At 40.6% G+C, this 22,500-nt stretch overlaps 1 protein-coding gene across 1 annotated transcript in view; it reads right to left on the bottom strand.

Moving 5' to 3' along the window:
* The window catches only part of LOC311239262 (uncharacterized protein), a gene marked incomplete at both ends in the record, with an annotated part of 149,116 nt that overhangs the window by 71,438 nt on the left and 55,178 nt on the right, over nucleotides 1-22,500 (bottom strand). The window contains 9 exons of the mRNA XM_084327568.1: nucleotides 811-864; nucleotides 4,400-4,447; nucleotides 6,277-6,327; nucleotides 7,562-7,612; nucleotides 8,847-8,897; nucleotides 13,611-13,661; nucleotides 16,900-16,953; nucleotides 17,887-17,940; nucleotides 20,529-20,582. Of these exons, the coding sequence (XP_084183694.1) occupies nucleotides 811-864; nucleotides 4,400-4,447; nucleotides 6,277-6,327; nucleotides 7,562-7,612; nucleotides 8,847-8,897; nucleotides 13,611-13,661; nucleotides 16,900-16,953; nucleotides 17,887-17,940; nucleotides 20,529-20,582 (468 nt within the window). The remainder of the gene's footprint in view (nucleotides 1-810; nucleotides 865-4,399; nucleotides 4,448-6,276; nucleotides 6,328-7,561; nucleotides 7,613-8,846; nucleotides 8,898-13,610; nucleotides 13,662-16,899; nucleotides 16,954-17,886; nucleotides 17,941-20,528; nucleotides 20,583-22,500) is intronic.

Below are 22,500 nucleotides of genomic sequence, written 5' to 3'. Positions count from 1 at the left end.
CACACTAGCATCCTCACACGCAAACACACACACTAGCATCCTCAAACGCAAACACACACACACTAGCATCCTCACACACAAACACACATACACACTAGCATCCTCACACGCAAAAACACACACTAGCATCCTCACACTCAAACACACACACTAGCATCCTCACACGCAAAAACACACACTAGCATCCTCACACTCAAACACACACAGTAGCATCCTCACACACAAAGACACACACTAGCATCCTCACACGCAAAAACACACACTAGCATCCTCACACACAAAGACACACAGTAGCATCCTCACACGCAAAAACACACACTAGCATCCTTACACACAACACACACACTAGCATCCTCACACACAAAGACAAAGACACACACTAGCATCCTCACACTAAAACACACACACACTAGCATCCTCACACTAAAACACACACACACTAGCATCCTCACACTAAAACACACACACACTAGCATCCTCACACTAAAACACACACACACTAGCATCCTCACACTAAAACACACACACACTAGCATCCTCACACTAAAACACACACACACTAGCATCCTCACACGCAAACACACACACTAGCATCCTCACACACAAACACACACACTAGCATCCTCACACACAAAGACACACACACACTAGCATCCTCACACTATGAATTGAAAATGGGGAACCCAGGCAAACGTCTTTCTCTGGTCTGCATCTCTTAACAATCTTAACTATGTGTGTGTGTGTGTGTGTGTGTGTGTGTGTGTGTGTGTGTGTGTGTGTACATCTCATGGTAAACAGGATACAACTCACCGTGTCTCCAGCAGGTCCTGGTGAACCAGCCATCCCTGGACGACCAAACTCGCCCTGAACACAGGAACACAATGACACACCTATCAGACACGTATACCCTCCACTGAATAACTATTAACTAATAAATAATAACACTACAACACACCTATCAGACACCTATACCCTCAACTGAATAACTATTAACTAATAAATAATAACACTACACACCTATCAGACACCTATACCCTCCACTGAATAACTATTAACTAATAAATAATAACACTACACACCTATCAGACACCTATATCAGTAGGGTTGGGCACCGAAAACCGGTTCTAATTAGGAACCGGTTCCTAACTTCCGGTTCTGGAACCGGAAGTAACATACCTGCATTTCGATTCTTAAAAAAAAAAAAAAAAAAAAAAAAAATTACTTTGTTAACTAATACCCTAGTTACAGTACAGCAACCAAATTAAACTGTATCAAGTCAACTGAAAATGTGAATAGTATGATTTTTTTTTTTTTTCAAAAAAAAAAAAAAAATCTCCTGCGAAATAAGCTGTGACCTGCACCTCAAAGAATCGGAATCAAGAATCGTTCAGAACAGGAATCGATATGGAGAATCGGAATCGGAACCGGAATCGTTCAAATCCAAACGATGCCCAACCCTACCTATCAGACACCTATACCCTCCACTGAATAACTATTAACTAATAAATAATAACACTACACACCTATCAGACACCTATACCCTCCACTGAATAACTATTAACTAATAAATAATAACACTACACACCTATCAGACACCTATACCCTCCACTGAATAACTGTTAACTAATAAATAATAACACTACACACCTATCAGACACCTATACCCTCAACTGAATAACTATTAACTAATAAATAATAACACTACACACCTATCAGACACCTATACCCTCCACTGAATAACTATTAACTAATAAATAATAACACTACACACCTATCAGACACGTATACCCTCCACTGAATAACTGTTAACTAATAAATAATAACACTACACACCTATCAGACACCTATACCCTCCACTGAATAACTGTTAACTAATAAATAATAACAATACACACCTATCAGACACATATACCCTCAACTGAATAACTGTTAACTAATAAATAATAACACTACACACCTATCAGACACCTATACCCTCCACTGAATAACTATTAACTAATACATAATAACACTACACACCTATCAGACACGTATACCCTCCACTGAATAACTATTAACTAATAAATAATAACACTACACACCTATCAGACACCTATACCCTCAACTGAATAACTATTAACTAATAAATAATAACAATACACACCTATCAGTAGGGTTGGGCACCGAAAACCGGTTCTAATTAGGAACCGGTTCCTAACTTCCGGTTCTGGAACCGGAAGTAACATACCTGCATTTCGATTCTTAAAAAAAAAAAAATCTTTTTTTACTTTGTTAACTAATACCCTAGTTACAGTACAGCAACCAAATTAAACTGTATCAAGTCAACTGAAAATGTGAATAGTATGATTTTATTTAAAAAAAAAAAGAAAAAAAAAAAATCTCCTGCGAAATAAGCTGTGACCTGCACCTCAAAGAATCGGAATCGAGAATCGTTCAGAACAGGAATCGATATGGAGAATCGGAATCGGAACCGGAATCGTTCAAATCCAAACGATGCCCAACCCTACATATCAGACACCTATACCCTCCACTGAATAACTATTAACTAATAAATAATAACACTACACACCTATCAGACACCTATACCCTCCACTGAATAACTGTTAACTAATAAATAATAACACTACACACCTATCAGACACCTATACCCTCAACTGAATAACTATTAACTAATAAATAATAACACTACACACCTATCAGACACCTATACCCTCCACTGAATAACTATTAACTAATAAATAATAACACTACACACCTATCAAACACGTATACCCTCCACTGAATAACTGTTAACTAATAAATAATAACAATACACACCTATCAGACACCTATACCCTCCACTGAATAACTGTTAACTAATAAATAATAACACTACACACCTATCAGACACCTATACCCTCCACTGAATAACTATTAACTAATACATAATAACACTACACACCTATCAGACACGTATACCCTCCACTGAATAACTATTAACTAATAAATAATAACACTACACACCTATCAGACACCTATACCCTCAACTGAATAACTATTAACTAATACATAATAACACTACACACCTATCAGACATGCCAGGGGACATTTAATAACACAGCACTACCATCAGACATGCCAGGGAACATTTAATAACACATCACTACTATCAGACATGCCAGGGAACATTTAATAACACATCACTACTATCAGACATGCCAGGGGGACATTTAATAACACAGCACTACCATCAGACATGCCAGGGAACATTTAATAACACAGCACTACCATCAGACATGCCAGGGGACATTTAATAACACAGCACTACCATCAGACATGCCAGGGAACATTTAATAACACAGCACTACCATCAGACATGCCAAGGAACATTTAATAACACAGCACTACCATCAGACATGCCAGGGAACATTTAATAACACAGCACTACCATCAGACATGCCAGGGAACATTTAATAACACAGCACTACCATCAGACATGCCAGGGAACATTTAATAACACAGCACTACCATCAGACATGCCAAGGAACATTTAATAACACAGCACTACCACCAGACATGCCAGGGGACATTGTAGATTACTTTACTCTTGGCTACATTTGAAAAATAAACGAAACGTTTTTTCATACAGTCTGTAACAGCCGTCCCGTTGTGATTGTTGTCTATATGTGTATCTACCCTCTGTACAGCACTTTGGTTGACATGTGTCATGTTAAATGTGCTATATAAATAAATGTGATTGATTGATTGATTGATTGATTGATTGATTGATTGATTGATTGATTGATTGATTGATTGATTGATTGATTGAGGTACGACTGCTAGTTTACTAGTAGATGACTTTACATAGACTGGTGAAACTTGACTAGTTCTACTGAAGTGAAATGTCCCTTTAAGTTTCACTTTCTCTTTGTACTGTGTGCATCCTGTGAAAGTAGGGGCTGCGATGTCAACATGGCAAAGCGCCAATAGGGTTTGATTGATTGATTGATTGAATTGATTGATTTGATTGATTGATTGAAAAGTTTATTAACAGATTGCAGAATGGGTACAGTACAGTACAGCTCAATACATACAATTGTTAAGGGGATGCAGACCAGAGAAAAACTTTCGTCTTGTTTACATCAGGGTCCCCCATTTTCAATTCATCATAACATATATGACATTGGATCTGTGAGCAAGCGAGCGAGTGAGTGAGTGAATGAGTGAGTGAGTGATTGCTTGGATCCATGAGATCACCTCACAGTAAAAAACAACTTCTTATTCCCAGTGTGTGAGTTTAAAAAATTTGAATTTGAATTTGAATACATTACCATCCTGCTGAAATCAGTACTACTGTATATACGATTATACGTACATTACATATAATGTGAAACAGTGTTGTAAGACTTCAAGTCTTTACCTGTGGTCCAGGCTCTCCTGGTGGTCCCTGAAGTCCACTTTGAATACCCTACAATTAAAATAGAGTAGAGTAGAGTAGAGTAGAGTAGAGTAGAGTAGAGTAGAGTAGAGTAGAGTAGAGTAGAGTAGAGTAGAGTAGAATAGAATAGAACAAGGTGAGTGAGTGAGTGAGAGTGAGTGAGTGAGTGAGTGAGTGAGTGAGTGAGTGAGTGAGTGAGTGAGTGAGTGAGTGAGTGAGTGAGTGAGTGAGTGAGTGAGTGAGTGAGTGAGTGAGTGTGTAAGTGACTGGCTGACTGACTGACTGTGACAGAGTGAGTGAGTGAGTGGGGCTGTCACAGTATGACATTTTATCACCGCGATTGTGTGTGGCTAGTCACTGCGGGATGCGGTGGTACCGCACTTCTATTAAAAAATATATATTATATTCTTTATTTTTTTATATACCTGTATATATTTCTTTATTATTAAGACATGCGAGTTTACCCACGGTCGTGATTAGAAAAAGATTCTAAGGTCGTAGGAGTCCCGAAACTACTTTAAACATGTTTGATAATCTATCCATTTGTCCCTCAGCATTCTGAAATGTGATAAAAGTAGATTAGGGTGTTGCCTGCTCCTTTAAGAGTGATGCGTTGTGGGATATAATACTGTAGGTCTACACAAGCAGCGTAGTCACACATTCCTTCTCCAACTTAAAACTAACGTTATTATAACACTATTTTAACGTTAGTGAATTTGAATCCACATACATAGCTAGTTAAATATCACAACTTGTGTCATTGTTCATCATTGGGGGAAACTAGCCTATAGCTAACGTTATAGATGGCTAGCCTATAGCTAACGTTATAGATAGCGAACATTATCTAACGTTTGCAAACAAAGCTAACGTTATCCAGTTGACATTACAGATCATAATACCTATGATAACGTTAACGATAACGTTAGGGATTAGAGAAACGTTGATGTAGAGTATAGCGGGAACGGTAGAGAGAGGCAGCACTTAATTTGCGTGTAACGTTAGTCAATAACAATATCACAACTTGTGTCATTGTTCATGGGGGAAAACTAGCTAACGTTATAGATAGCGAACGTTAACTAACGTTTGCAAACAAAGCAAACGTTATCCAGTTGACATTACAGATAATAGCTATGACGGTAGTGAGAGGCAGCACTTAATTTGCGTGTAACGTTAAGAATAGAGAGGTGCAAACGGAAATGAATGCCCAGTCCTTGAGAGAATGGTTTTCTGGTCTACTGTCACCACCTTACAGAGGGAATTACCCCGAAGTCCGGCTAGTTATAACAAGCAAGTTACATGACCGGCACTTCGGCCCGGGAGTTAGGAGAACGCTCCCCTGTACTCTACTGCGGTTCAGATTAATACAGGAAAAGGCATACATTGGGGGCTCGAGTCCGGGATATGAAAATAAATCCTGATTTCATCTGTGAGTTGTAAACTGTATGGAAACGTGAAGTTAGCTCATGCTACTGGAAAACGGACGCACGAGGCAATCTCGTCAGTAAATGAACTGAGTTAAAAATGATGACGCCCCATTTTTTTTTTTTTTTTTATACCACGGTTGTCGCGGTTGTCTGTTCACCATCCTTGACACACATCCATCCTTGATTGCGGTGATGCGGTTACCGCGACAGCCCTAGACTGACTGTCTGTCTGACTGTGACAGAGTGACTGACTGACTGACTGACTGACTGACTGACTGACTGACTGACTGACTGACTGACTGACTGACTGACTGACTGACTGACAGACAGACTGGGTGATTGCTGGTGTAAGAGAACATGAATGGACACTATAGCCTCATGACTTGGTGAGATGGGAACATGATAAGATGTATTGATGTAAACAGTGACTCTCACCTTCAGTCCTGTTGACTGCTGCTCTGGGGTCAGCCCAGCAAACCCTGGTCCCTGCAACCAAAACATCACACTTCATACTTCAGACACAGGTGGATTCTACCGCCATGTTCACAAACATTACACATGTAAACAAAACCAGTAGTGGGCCATACTGCAATCACGGATTGAGCCTCCTCTTAAGCCCGACGGGTCCGGTACCGGACCCAAGCCATAAATCCATCTCTACAGACTGTATGAATAAAAGTTTCGTTTTCTTTTCAAATGTAGCCAATAGTAAAGACCCTAACCATGTCACAACATCAGCCACAGTGTATATTTTCAGCAATATGTTTGTTTACCAATAGGTTAAAGTGTTATTAGTGAACTATTCGTTTTTGAAATGCATTCATTTACAAGCGATTATCCGCCATTTTGCATCTGCGTCGCAATTCTGTTTGTAGGAGAAGAGACCTTGAGCTTTAAATGAGCGTTGAAATTTCGAAAAACGACATTACCCAGCTCATGCCAGCTTCCTGCAAGCAAATGACTTGTGGATGAATTATTTTTATTTCTCTTATTTTTCAGGATTATCTACCACAAAACTGAATGTTATTGGCATAAATTAGAACGCAGTTAACTTTTCTACCTTTCTGTGAACGTTTAGCAAAAATTTGCGTTGCAAACCGATTCAAAATGGCGGAGCAGTTTCCATTATAAAGAAATAACTGTATTTACAGTAGATTTCATTCACGGTTCTTGCTGCACGCCTGGTTATACTAAATCCAAATTGAACTCTGCCATTGGAAAGAGTAGATTTGGCCCGATCCATAGATGTGCAACTTGGCTATAATAGGGTAATTTATAGGCCTGATATTCTATATTCTATAATACTATTTCAAATTGCATGTGTCTGGATGGCAGAATTCAATACTGTATCTACAAAACCTTCTGTTTAATCATCTTCCCTTTATTAATTTGTCTCAAGAAGGTGCTGAACGAGCTCAGTGGCAGTTTTTCACGTCTGGTAATTTTTTGTGTTATTCACCATCAAAGATGCAAAGGAAAATCATAATTTATATTCTCCTTTGTTTCATCACAATTTACTCAAGCCTAGTAACAGACACAATATTTCTGACACTGGGAATACATTCCCTGAGATCCATAGATGTCCCTAGATAACCAATAACATGCAAATGGACCTTGTAGAAATGGAGCAATCTTCCATTTACTTAGGTATGTATTTTTAGGTGGATTTTCAGAAAATAGGGCTAGGGCTTAAGAGGTTCATGTAAACAGTGACTCTCACCTTCAGTCCTGTTGACTGCTGCTCTGGGGTCAGCCCAGCAAACCCTGGTCCCTGCAACCAAAACATCACACTTCATACTTCAGACACAGGTGGATTCTATATGTTCACAAACATTACACATGTAAACAAAACCAGTAGTGGGCCATACTGCAATCACGGATTGAGCCTCCTCTTAAGCCCGACGGGTCCGGTACCGGACCCAAGCCACAAATCCATCTCTACAGACTGTATGAATAAAAGTTTAGTTTTCTTTTCAAATGTAGCCAATAGTAAAGACCCTAACCATGTCACAACATCAGTCACAGTGTATATTTTCAGCAATATGTTTGTTTACCAATAGGTTAAAGTGTTATTAGTGAACTATTCGTTTTTGAAATGCATTAATTTACAAGCGATTATCCGCCATTTTGCATCTGCATCGCAATTCTGTTTGTAGTCATATGAGGAGAAGAGACCTTGAGCTTTGAATGAGCGTTGAAATTTCGAAAAACGACATTACCCAGCTCATGCCAGCTTCCTGCAAGCAAATGACTTGTGGATGAATTATTTTTATTTCTCTTATTTTTCAGGATTATTTACCACAAAACTGAACGTTATTGGCATAAATTAGAACGCAGTTCACTTTTCTACCTTTCTGTGAATGTTTAGCAAAAATTCGCAAACCGATTCAAAATGGCGGAGCAGTTTCCATTATAAAGAAATAACTGTATTTACAGTAGATTTCAGTCACGGTTCTTGCTGCACGCCTGGTTATACTAAATCCAAATTGAACTCTGCCATTGGAAAGAGTAGATTTGGCCCAATCCATAGATGTGCAACTTGGCTATAATAAGGTAATTTATAGGCCTGATATTCTATATTCTATAATACTATTTCAAATTGCATGTGTCTGGATGGCAGAATTCAATACTATATCTACAAAACCTTCTGTTTAATCATCTTCCCGTTATTAATTTGTCTCAAGAAGGTGCTGAACGAGCTCAGTGGCAGTTTTTCATGTCTGGTCATTTTTAGTGTTATTCACCATCAAAGATGCAAAGGAAAATCATAATTTATATTCTCCTTTGTTTCATCACAATTTACTCAAGCCTAGTAACAGACACAATATTTCTGACACTGGGAATACATTCCCTGAGATCCATAGATGTCCCTAGATAACCAATAACATGCAAATGGACCTTGTAGAAATGGAGCAATCTTCCATTTACTTAGGTATGTATTTTTAGGTGGATTTTCAGAAAATAAGGCTAGGGCTTAAGAGGTTCATGTAAACAGTGACTCTCACCTTCAGTCCTGTTGACTGCTGCTCTGGGGTCAGCCCAGCAAACCCTGGTCCCTGCAACCAAAACATCACACTTCATACTTCAGACACAGGTGGATTCTATATGTTCACAAACATTACACATGTAAACAAAACCAGTAGTGGGCCATACTGCAATCACGGATTGAGCCTCCTCTTAAGCCCGACGGGTCCGGTACCGGACCCAAGCCACAAATCCATCTCTACAGACTGTATGAATAAAAGTTTAGTTTTCTTTTCAAATGTAGCCAATAGTAAAGACCCTAACCATGTCACAACATCAGTCACAGTGTATATTTTCAGCAATATGTTTGTTTACCAATAGGTTAAAGTGTTATTAGTGAACTATTCGTTTTTGAAATGCATTAATTTACAAGCGATTATCCGCCATTTTGCATCTGCATCGCAATTCTGTTTGTAGTCATATGAGGAGAAGAGACCTTGAGCTTTGAATGAGCGTTGAAATTTCGAAAAACGACATTACCCAGCTCATGCCAGCTTCCTGCAAGCAAATGACTTGTGGATGAATTATTTTTATTTCTCTTATTTTTCAGGATTATTTACCACAAAACTGAACGTTATTGGCATAAATTAGAACGCAGTTAACTTTTCTACCTTTCTGTGAATGTTTAGCAAAAATTCGCAAACCGATTCAAAATGGCGGAGCAGTTTCCATTATAAAGAAATAACTGTATTTACAGTAGATTTCAGTCACGGTTCTTGCTGCACGCCTGGTTATACTAAATCCAAATTGAACTCGGAAAGAGTAGATTTGGCCCAATCCATAGATGTGCAACTTGGCTATAATAAGGTAATTTATAGGCCTGATATTCTATATTCTATAATACTATTTCAAATTGCATGTGTCTGGATGGCAGAATTCAATACTATATCTACAAAACCTTCTGTTTAATCATCTTCCCTTTATTAATTTGTCTCAAGAAGGTGCTGAACGAGCTCAGTGGCAGTTTTTCATGTCTGGTCATTTTTTGTGTTATTCACCATCAAAGATGCAAAGGAAAATCATAATTTATATTCTCCTTTGTTTCATCACAATTTACTCAAGCCTAGTAACAGACACAATATTTCTGACACTGGGAATACATTCCCTGTTTCAAGTTTCAAGTTTCTTTAATAGTTGTCATACAGAAGTACAGAATACTTTTATACAAAATGCTTCTTACTGTTGCGCTCCAGAGACTGTGCAAGACAAGATAAGTATGAAATAAAATAACATAGTAAAATTAGAAGTAAAAAAATGAGGTCACAGTGTTCAGTTTAGACATAATGTACAATGTTCGATGCAGAATAGACGTAGTTACCATACAATATACAATACTGTGCAGTGTACTAATATACAATACTATATAGTGCAAGGCAGAAATGGAGAAATGGGACGAGGTGCAATTTAGGTACAATTCACAGTAGGTGTACGAGTTGTAGTGCAAATCCTTTATCAATAAATATAAAGTGTAAGTGTGTTTGTGTGATCTAAAGTGTGGAGAGTGGGTTGTTTGTTTGAGTGAGTGTGTGCGTGTGGGTGTGTGTGCTGTGTGCATTTGATGGTTGTTGCATAGTGATTATTGTTCGTTTAGCGATTATTGTTCGTTTAGCAGCCTGATGGCCTGGGGATAGAAGCTTCTTCTGAGTCTTTCTGTGCTCGCCTCAAGACTCCGGTATCGCTTGCCTGACCGCAGCAGTTCAAAGAGGCAGTTGTTCGGGTGGCTCGAGTCCTTAATAATTCTCTTAGCCTTCCCCTTGCACCGCTTGTTGTAAATGTTCTGGAGGGTGGGAAGCCCCCCTCCAATTGTGCGTTCGGCTGAACGTGTCACTCTTTGTAGTCTGCTACGGTCTTGTGCAGTGCTATTCCCAAACCAGGAGGTGATGTTGCCGGTCAGGATGCTCTCTATTGTACATGAGTAGAAGTTCCTAAGGATCTTCTGACTGACTTGGAACTTCCTTAGGCGCCTGAGGAAGTAGAGGCGTTGTCGTGCCTTCTTCACAACACTGTCAATGTGTGTGGTCCATGTCAAGTCCTCGGATATGTGGGCTCCGAGGTACTTGAAACTGTTCACTCTCTCAACCGGTGCCCCGTCGATGCTGAGGGGGCTGTAGTCCTTGACCCCCGACCTCCTGAAGTCCACAATCATCTCTTTTGTTTTGCTGACGTTCAGGGAGAGGCAGTTCTCCTGACACCACTCTGACAGGTTCTCTACCTCTTCCAGGTAGGCCCTTTCGTCGTTGGCAGAGATCAGGCCCACCACTACTGTGTCATCAGCAAATTTGATGATGGTGTTGTTGTTCCGCTGTGCTACGCAGTCATGTGTGTACAGGGAGTAGAGGAGGGGGCTCAGAACACAGCCCTGGGGGGCCCCTATGTTGAGCGTGATGGATGAGGAGGTGCAGTTGCCGGCTCTTACCACCTGGGGTCTGCCCGTCAGGAAGTCCAAGACCCACTGGCAGAGGTCATAGTTCAAGCCCAGGTCCCTGAGCTTGGCTATGAGTTTGGAGGGGACTATGGTATTGAATGCTGAGCTGTAGTCGATGAACAGCATTCTCACATAGTTCCCCTGCCTCTTGTCCAGGTGTGATGCTGCTGTGTGCAGCACATGGGCTATGGCGTCCTCCGTGGACCTGTTGGGGCGATATGCAAATTGCAGAGGGTCCAGGTTGATGGGGAGGGAGGAACAGATGTAGCCCTTCACTAGCTTCTCAAAGCACTTCATGGCTATGGAGGTGAGGGCTACAGGGCGGTAGTCGTTGAGGCAAGCGGGCGTAGATTTTTTGGGTACAGGGATGATGGTGGACTTCTTCAGACAGGTGGGGATGACAGCCTGTTCCAAGGACAGGTTGAAGATGTCAGTGAATACCGGGGCCAGTTGGTCGGCACAGACTTTTAGGACGCGGCCGGGGATGCCGTCCGGTCCTGCTGCCTTCCTGATATTCACTTTTTTAAAGATCCGTCTCACCTCATGCTCCGTTACCCTGAACACTGAGTCTCCATCAGCAGACCCCCCCCCCCCATTGCTGTGGTTTGTAGGCTGGTGTTGTTATTCACAGCCTCAAACCTCGCATAGAAGGAATTGAGATAATTTGCTAAGGAGATGTCACTGTTCAGTTTGAGGGGGGTGCCTTTGTAGTCTGTCATTGTTCTGAGGCCCTGCCACATGCCTCTAGAGTCAGCCTGTTCAAACTGAAGTTCAACTTTATCCCTGTAACGCCGTTTTGCCTCTATTACTGCTCTCCTGACGTTGTATCTTGCCATCTTGTGTTCTTCCATGTTGCCTGTCACCAGCCCGGTGTTGTATGCTGATGTGCGCACTTTCAGAGCCTCACGGACGGATTTGTCTACCCAGGGCTTTTGATTTGGGTAGATTTTAATTTTGGTGGAGGGGATTGTTTCTTCTACCATAGTACAGACATAGTCAATCACCGTTTCGGTGTATTCGTTGATATTGGCTGTGTTATCACGGAATACACTCCAGTCTGTGCATTCCAGTGCAGCTTGGAGTGACTCCTCTGACGTCACGGCCCAACGCTTAACCTCTCGCGAGACCACCGGCGTTCGCTTGAGACTTTGTTTGTACTTTGGCAAAAGAAATATGGCGGCGTGATCGCTTTTACCGAATGGACTAAGAGCCTGTGACTTGTACCCATTCTTAAATTGTGAGTATACATGGTCTAATATGTTCTCGCCTCTGGTGGGACAGGTCACATGCTGATAGAAATTCGGCAACACCTTTTTAAGGCGCGCGCTGTTGAAATCACCCAGAACCAAAATGGTAGCGTCAACATTAGCTGTCTGGAGTTTCTTTACCTCGTCGTGAAGTTTTGAAAGTGCGACCCCAGTGTTCGCGTGTGGTGGAATGTACACTCCGATGAGGATGATGGACGTTAACTCTCTTGGGAGGAAGAAGGGTCGACATTTTATCGTGATAAACTCCAGGTCTGGGGAGCAGTGGTTAGACAGTTCCTTTGTGTTGCCTAAATCGCACCACTCCTTGTTTATCATGAAGGCAATGCCGCCTCCTTTCTTCTTTAGTGACTCTTCTGCCGTCCGGTCCTTGCGGAGAACGAAGAAGTGGTCTGCCGGTTCTATTGCGTGATTCGGGACATCTGGACTCAGCCAAGTTTCTGTGAAACAGAGGACGTTACAATCCCGAATGTCCCTCTGGAATTGGATCCGTGCTCTGATGTCATCCAGTTTATTTCCTATCGATTGCACATTGGCCAACAATATGCTGGGCAATGTGGTTCTGTGTCGTTTGGACCTCAGTCTGTTTCGGACCCCGGCTCTCTTTCCACGTCTTCGCGGCGGCTTCTCCTGGTCTTGGCCATGGCCATAACAAAGGATCTCGGCGGGCCATTTCTGCGGTTCAGCGATCCGATCCAGAGAGCAATCCAAACGGTAAGTTTTCCTTAATCCAATGTCAATGATTGACTGACGGTCATACACATATAATGCACCAACAGTTGGTGCAAATAAAACTCCTAATACTATAAAAATTAACAAAAGAAAGCACAGTCTCGACGGAGCGATCAGAAAGGCAGCCATCAGCGCAGCGCCAGTTCACCTATAGCGCACCTCAGTTCACCTGAGATCCATAGATGTCCCTAGATAACCAATAACATGCAAATGGACCTTGTAGAAATGGAGCAATCTTCCATTTACTTAGGTATGTATTTTTAGGTGGATTTTCAGAAAATAGGGCTAGGGCTTAAGAGGTTCATGTAAACAGTGACTCTCACCTTCAGTCCTGTTGACTGCTGCTCTGGGGTCAGCCCAGCAAACCCTGGTCCCTGCAACCAAAACATCATAGTTCAGACAAACATTACACATGTAAACAAAACCAGTAGTGGGCCATACTGCAATCACAGATTGAGCCTTTAAACATCCCATGTATTGGCACTGGTAGATTTATAGCTACTAAGTGTGAGCCTTTATATACACTGTTCTCTAAGAGGAGCAGGTCAAATACAACGTGACTCACCATGGGACCAGGAGGACCAGGATACCCCCTCTCCCCCTGTAGAGACAGTACTGTCAGTATGACATCTCATCACATCATATGATATATCATATCATATCATATCATATATCGGTAGCACTTTATAATAACACCCTGTTATAATACATTTATAAGGTATTTGTAGATAATGAACTAATCATGAACAAACCATTTATATACATTCATAAATGATTATTAAATCATGTATAACTATATTTGTATACCATTTACAAAGTATTTATAACGCATTAGTGGATAATGAACTAATCATGAACAAACCATTTATATACATTCATAAATTATTATTAAATCATTTATAACTATATTTGTATAACATTTACAGATTTGTTCTACATTATTTATAACTCATTATCAACATTGTTTGTACTTGATTTGTAGGCAGCTTTCGGATACACCCTTCTTTGTGACATCAAACAGTGACAGAATTAGGACTAAAGATGAATGCAATTTTATTAACATATAAAATACATGTGCATGACATATAGTGTAACATCGGGGGGCACTAGGACCCAGGAAGAGTATCTAGAGAGGAAGTCTCACGCGAGCGAGACTTGACGTCACGTGTGTTGCCGTCTGTCTGGCTGAATGGAAGCACAAGTTATCCGTGCTGCGTCTATACTTTCGCTTTTAATAAGGTATGAGCAGGTTAAACACCTTTTTTTGTTGGTAAATCTATTCCATAATTTCCGACCTACAAACAACTCTTATATGTTGTGTGCTCAGTGCTCAGTATGTGATGACGACACGACACACAAGAGTAATAATTATTTGTGTCGTGTCATCATCACTGAGCACACTGAGCACACAAATGTAACGTTAGCGGCCACCACATCTACACGAACGTCTACACAACATATAAGAGTTGTTTGTAGGTCGGAAATGATGGAATAGATTTACCAACAAAAAAAGGTGTTTAACCTGCTCATACCTTATTAAAAGCGAAAGTATAGACGCAGCACGGATAACTTGTGCTTCCATTCAGCCAGACAGACGGCAACACACGTGACGTCAAGTCTCGCTCGCGTGAGACTTCCTCTCTAGATACTCTTCCTGGGTCCTAGTGCCCCCCGATGTTACACTATATGTCATGCACATGTATTTTATATGTTAATAAAATTGCATTTATCTTTAGTCCTAATTCTGTCACTGTTTGATGTCACAAAGAAGGGTGTATCCGAAAGCTGCCTACAACATTTGTAACATGTGATGAAAAAGTAAACAAATAATTAACTGTATTAGACACTTGTTAATGATGAATAGGCTTCACTTTAGATTGCCCCCACGATAGCATCTGCAAATGATTTATAAATGTTTTATGAATGTCTTAACAAATCATTTGTTGAACATGAAAAATAAATGGAGATACACTATAGTCGTTTTTTCATATCCATTTTTCAAAGCATCTACAAATGTGTTACTACACATTAAACAACATTATTTAATGATGAACAAATCAAGTACAAACAATGTTGATAATGAGTTATAAATAATGTAGAACTAATCTGTAAATGTTATACAAATATAGTTATAAATGGTTTAATAATAATTTATGAATGTATATAAATGGTTTGTCCATGATTAGTTCATTATCCACTAATGCGTTATAAATACTTTGTAAATGGTATACAAATATAGTTATAAATGATTTAATAATAATTTATGAATGTATATAAATGGTCTGTTCATGATTAGTTCATTATCTACAAATACCTTATAAATGTATTATAACAGGGTGTTATTATAAAGTGCTACACATATATCATATCATATAATATCATATCATCTCATTTCATATCATATATCATATCAAATCATATCATATCAAATATCATATAATCTAATTTCATATCATATATCGTATAGCATATTATCTCATATCAAATCTCATATCTCACATCTCACATAATATCATATCACATCATATCATATCATCTAATTTCATATCATATCACATCACATCATATCATATCATATCATCACATCTCATATGGTCTCATATCACATCATATCATATCATATCACATCTCATATGGTCTCATGTCATAACATCTCATATCCTATATGATATCATCGCAAATGATCATATCACATAATATCATATCACATCATACCATCACATCTCATAGGATCTCATATAATTTTTCAGTTTTCTAAATCCCTCTCTCTAAGATCAACAACAACAAGGGCTAGATCCACAAAGAATGGATTGCACGGTGCTAGTTGCACCCTACTTACAATTCATTATGAATTGAAAATGGGGGACCCTGGTGTAAACAAGACGAAAGTCTTTCTCTGGTCTGCATCCCCTTAACAATTGTGTGTATTGAGCCTTACTGTATTGTACCCATTCTGCAATCTGTTAATAACATTTTCAATCAATCAAATTTGATTGATTTAATTAAACTCAATACACACAATTGTTAAGGGGATGCAGACCAGAGAAAGACTTTCGTCTTGTTTACACCAGGGTCCCCCATTTTCAATTCATAATGAATTGTAAGTAGGGTGCAACTAGCCATTCTTTGTGGATCTAGCGGTCTTCGAGCTAACCAGCTACAATCTCTCTATGGAAAACCTTGACATGAAGAAACATTTCTCCCCTGATGCTATTTCACAAGGTGCACTTCCTGTGTTAACGCCAGACTACAAACACAAAGACAGTGAAGCGTGTTGTGGAGAGACCTGTGTTAACGCCAGACTACAAACACAAAGACAGTGAAGCGTGTTGTGGAGAGACCTGTGTTAACGCCAGACTACAAACACAAAGACAGTGAAGCGTGTGGTGGAGAGACCTGTGTTAACGCCAGACTACAAACACAAAGACAGTGAAGCGTGTTGTGGAGAGACCTGTGTTAACGCCAGACTACAAACACAAAGACAGTGAAGCGTGTTGTGGAGAGACCTGTGTTAACGCCAGACTACAAACACAAAGACAGTGAAGCGTGTTGTGGAGAGACCTGTGTTAACGCCAGACTACAAACACACTGATGTATTAAACATCGTCTTACTCTGTTTCCGTTGAGCCCGGGCTCTCCTCTAGAACCTGGTGCACCTGCTTCTCCCTGAGCACAACAATAAACAACAACATTATAACAACGAATAGTGATGTAAATACACATATACTCACTTTACCTTTGGTACGTCGTTTTGTATGTAGACAGGGGTACTTCTCTACCAGTTAACAGTGATGTGTGTTTTGTATGTAGACAGGGGTACTTCTCTACCAGTTAACAGTGATGAGTGTTTTGTATGTAGACAGGGGTACTTCTCTTCCAGTTAATTAACAGTGATGAGTGTTTTGTATGTAGACAGGGGTACTTCTCTTCCAGTTAATTAACAGTGATGAGTGTTTTGTATGTAGATGGGAGGTGCAGTGATGAGTTATAGAAGACTAGGGCTAGATCCACAAAGAATGGATTGCACGGAGCAAGTTGCACCCTTACTTACAATTCATTATGAATTGAAAATGGGGGACTCTGATGTAAACAAGACAAAGTCTTTATCTGGTCTGCATCCCATTAACAATTGTGTGTATTGAACCGTACTGTATTGTACCCATTCTGCAATCTGTTAATAAAACGTTCATTCAATCAATCAATCTGCACGGTGATTGATTGAATGAAAATTGTATTAACAGATTGCAGAATGGGTACAATACAGTACAGCTCAATACGCACAATTGTTAAGGGGATGCAGACCAGAGAAAGACTTTCGTCTTGTTTACATCAGAGTCCCCCATTTTCAATTCATAATGAATTGTAAGTAAGGGTGCAACTTGCTCCGTGCAATCCATTCTTTGTGGATCTAGCCCTAAGAAGCATGATCTGAAAATAAAAGTCTACTGACTGTATAGCTAGACTTTGATGTTGAAGTCATTGAATACCATCATGTCATGTTATGTGAACCCTCTGGATTGACCTAATATCTTATAATGTTTAATAACTGGTTATACAGTAATAGTATGATAGAATGGCAATCATTGGCTACAGACTCACGTTGACACCGTATCCTCCCGGTTCAGCTGATGCTCCTGGTAAACCCGGCTTACCCTGCGTGAAGAAATAACAGCCCATCAACGTCAACGGGATGTTTCTGTCATGTTATAGTGTGTTATGTTTTTGTTATGTTATGTTTCTGTCATGCTATGTTATAGTATGTTATGTTTTTGTTATGTTATGTTTCTGTCATGTCATGTTATGGTATGTTATGTTTTTGTTATGTTATGTTTCTGTCATGTTATGTTATAGTATGTTATGGTATGCAATGTTATTTTATGTTTCTGTTATGTCATGTTATGTTATAGTATGTTATGGTATGCAATGTTATTTTATGTTTCTGTCATGTTATAGTATGTTATAGTATGTTATGGTATGTGAGGTTATGTTTCTGTTATGTTATAGTATGTTATAATATGTTATGTTATGTGATGTTGTGTTATGTTTCTGTTATGTTATAGTATGTTATGTTATGGTATGTGATGTTGTGTTATGTTTTGTCATGTTATAGTATGTTATAATATGTTATGTGATGTTGTGTTATGTTTCTGTCATGTTATGTTATAATATGTTATGTTATGTGATGTTGTGTTATGTTTCTGTTATAGTATGTTATGTTATGTTATGTGATGTTATGTTATGTTTCTGTTATAGTATGGTATGTTATGTTATGTGATGTTATGTTATGTTTCTGTCATGTTATAGTATGTTATGTTGTGTTTCTGTCATGTTATAGTATGTTTCAAGTTTCAAGTTTCAAGTTTCTTTAATAGTTGTCATACAGAAGTACAGAATACTTTTGTACAAAATGCTTCTTACTGTTGCGCTCCAGAGACTGTGCATGACAAGATAAGTATGAAATAAAAACATAGTAAAAATTAGAAGAAAAAAAAGAGGTCACAGTGTTCAGTTTAGACATATGTACAATGTTCGTAGACGTAGTTACCATACAATATACAATACTGTGCAGTGTACTAATATACAATACTATATAGTGCAAGGCATAAATGGACAAGGTGCAGTTTAGGTACAATTCACAGTAGGTGTACGAGTTGTAGTGCAAATCCTTTATCAATAAATATAAAGTGTAAGTGTGTTTGTGTGATCTAAAGTGTGGAGAGTGGGTGCTGCAGTGTGTTGTTTGTTTGAGTGAGTGTGTGTGTGCGTGTGGGTGTGTGTGCTGTGTGCATTTGATGGTTGTTGCATAGTGATTATTGTTCGTTTAGCGATTATTGTTCGTTTAGCAGCCTGATGGCCTGGGGATAGAAGCTCCTTCTGAGTCTTTCTGTGCTCGCCATAAGACTCCGGTATCGCTTGCCTGACGGCAGCAGTTCAAAGAGGCAGTTGTTCGGGTGGCTCGAGTCCTTAATAATTCTCTTAGCCTTCCCCTTGCACCGCTTGTTGTAAATGTTCTGGAGGGTGGGAAGCCCCCCTCTAATTGTGCGTTCGGCTGAACGTGTCACTCTTTGTAGTCTGCTACGGTCTTGTGCAGTGCTATTCCCAAACCAGGAGGTGATGTTGCCGGTCAGGATGCTCTCTATTGTACATGAGTAGAAGTTCCTAAGGATCTTCTGACTGACTTGGAACTTCCTTAGGCGCCTGAGGAAGTAGAGGCGTTGTCGTGCCTTCTTCACAACACTGTCAATGTGTGTGGTCCATGTCAAGTCCTCGGATATGTGGGCTCCGAGGTACTTGAAACTGTTCACTCTCTCAACTGGTGCCCCGTCGATGCTGAGGGGGCTGTAGTCCTTGACCCCCGACCTCCTGAAGTCCACAATCATCTCTTTTGTTTTGCTGACGTTCAGGGAGAGGCAGTTCTCCTGACACCACTGTGACAGGTTCTCTACCTCTTCCAGGTAGGCCCTTTCGTCGTTGGCAGAGATCAGGCCCACCACTACTGTGTCATCAGCAAATTTGATGATGGTGTTGTTGTTCCGCTGTGCTACGCAGTCATGTGTGTACAGGGAGTAGAGGAGGGGGCTCAGAACACAGCCCTGGGGGGCCCCTATGTTGAGCGTGATGGATGAGGAGGTGCAGTTGCCGGCTCTTACCACCTGGGGTCTGCCCGTCAGGAAGTCCAGGACCCACTGGCACAGGTCATAGTTCAAGCCCAGGTCCCTGAGCTTGGCTATGAGTTTGGAGGGGACTATGGTATTGAATGCTGAGCTGTAGTCGATGAACAGCATTCTCACATAGTTCCCCTTCCTCTTGTCCAGATGTGATGCTGCTGTGTGCAGCACATGGGCTATGGCGTCCTCCGTGGACCTGTTGGGGCGATATGCAAATTGCAGAGGGTCCAGGTCGATGGGGAGGGAGGAACAGATGTAGCCCTTCACTAGCTTCTCAAAGCACTTCATGGCTATGGAGGTGAGGGCTACAGGGCGGTAGTCGTTGAGGCAAGCGGGCGTATGTTATGCTATGTCATGTTATGTCATGTCATGTCATGCTATGTCATGTTATGTCATGTTATGTTTCTGTCATGGTATGTCATGCTATGTCATGTTATGTCATGTTATGTTTCTGTCATGGTATGTCATGCTATGTCATGTTATGTCATGTTATGTTTCTGTCATGGTATGTTATGTTTCTGTCATGGTATGTTATGTTTCTGTCATGGTATGTTATAGTATGATGTTACTCACAGGTTTACCATCAGGACCAGGAGGGCCATCCCTCCCCTTCTCTCCTCTGAAACCCTGAAGAGTAAAACACAGTTAGAGATGAGTATCCTGTACCTCATGTACTACCTGGTGAAATACTACTCTAGGAAAACAAAATGATCTCTATTTGCCATTAAATACAGATATAATATTAGAGCATATTATAAATACCATAATATTAGAGCAGGATAAGATGATAGATGTGGCGTAAGGTGAGTTCTGTTTAAGAATAATCTGATTCACATACATATCAGATCTTTATATTTTACTGAACAGTTTTCAGTAAGACCATTAGTTTGGGGTCATTGGACAAAAGTGATAAGAAGATCAGATATAATCCATTTGCTCCATTACAGACATGTCACCTCAGAAAGGCAGACAATCAAGCTGCGGTTAAGCCTCTGTAGTGTGGTAGTGAAGGGGTTAACCTGTAGTGTGGTAGTGAAGGGGTTAACATGCAGCGTGGTAGTGAAGGGGTTAACCTGTAGTGTGGTAGTGAAGGGGTTCGCCCTCTGTAGTGTGGTAGTGAAGGGGTTAACCTGTAGTGTGGTAGTGAATGGGGTTAACCTGTAGTGTGGTAGTGAAGGGGTTAACATGTAGTGTGGTAGTGAAGGGGTTCGCCCTCTGTAGTGTGGTAGTGAAAGGGTTAACCCTCTGTAGTGTGGTAGTGAAGCGGTTAACCTGCAGTGTGGTAGTGAAGGGGTTAACCCTCTGTAGTGTGGTAGTGAAGGGGTTAACATGTAGTGTGGTAGTGAAGGGGTTAACCTGCAGTGTGGTAGTGAAGGGGTTAACCTGCAGTGTGGTAGTGAAGGGGTTAACCTAACTTTTTTCAAGCCTACCTAATTCAAGCATCAAAAATCTTCAACTTGTGCAAAATGCGGCTGCTCGGATACTAACTAAAACTAGAAAATTTGATCACATCACACCAGGGTTGTCCGCCCTACACTGGCTTCCTATTCAAGCCTGATCTGACTTTAAAGTGCTACTCATTTTTAAATGGGCTTGCACCGCTCTATCTATCCGATCTCATCTCTCGATACTCGCCCGCTCGTGCTCTGTGCTCACAAAATGCGGGGCTTCTATCGATTCCTAGGGTTAAAAAGAAATCCGCCGGCCACAGAGCCTTTGTCTACCGCGCTCCCTACCTGTGGAACAAATTACCTGCCGTCGTCAGGGGCGCCTGCTCTGTCGAAGCTTTTAAATCCCTGCTTAAGACCTATCTTTTCTCTCTCTCCTTCAACCTACCCTGATCTCACCTGGTCGGGGACTGACCCTTAGATTAATCTGTCTAGTTTAGTTAGGATGTCTATTTAACCTCTGTCTCAACCGGTCCCATGGAACAGCTTCATACCGTCTTCTGTCTGGCCTGCAGTGCTGAACCTTCTGAGTGACTTCTCCTGCCCCCACGGGGCATAGGGCCTTGAGCTATTGTCTTGTATCTCATCCTGTATCCATACGCCTGCAGTAGTTCTATCTATTACTCTATTTCACAATTTTCTCATATACTATGATTCTACTGTCACCATGTATGCATATGCTTACTACATGTATTGTATTTATTGCTCCATCTCCGCCCACTACAAACATGGGAACTCTCTAACCCCCCCCCCCCATCTCTCTGAGTGCTTGTCTCGTAGTGCTGACCAAGGTGGTGGATGTCTCGGGGTCTTGGCCAAGATTGCAGTGACTGCTCTACATGCACCACCGAGGCCACGGATCAGCTTCTTACCGTCTTCTGTCCGTGGTCTGTCAACATGGTTTGTGGTCTGTCAACGTGGTTTCATTGTTGGGTTAAGTACTTCTATTCTATTCACATAATATGCTTACTTCATATATCTATTCTATCCACATATATGCTTACCACTTGTATCTATTGCTATGTCCGCCCATCACAATCACGCAAGCTGTCTAACGCCTGTCCCGTCTCCCTGTCTCCCTGTGAGTTGCTGTCCTG

Source organism: Notolepis coatsorum (assembly GCF_963971535.1).
Source record: "Notolepis coatsorum genome assembly, chromosome: 13".
NCBI lineage: Eukaryota > Metazoa > Chordata > Actinopteri > Aulopiformes > Paralepididae > Notolepis > Notolepis coatsorum.
The sequence above is the reverse complement of the archived record's forward strand: the minus strand, read 5'-3'. Positions and strand labels throughout refer to the sequence as shown.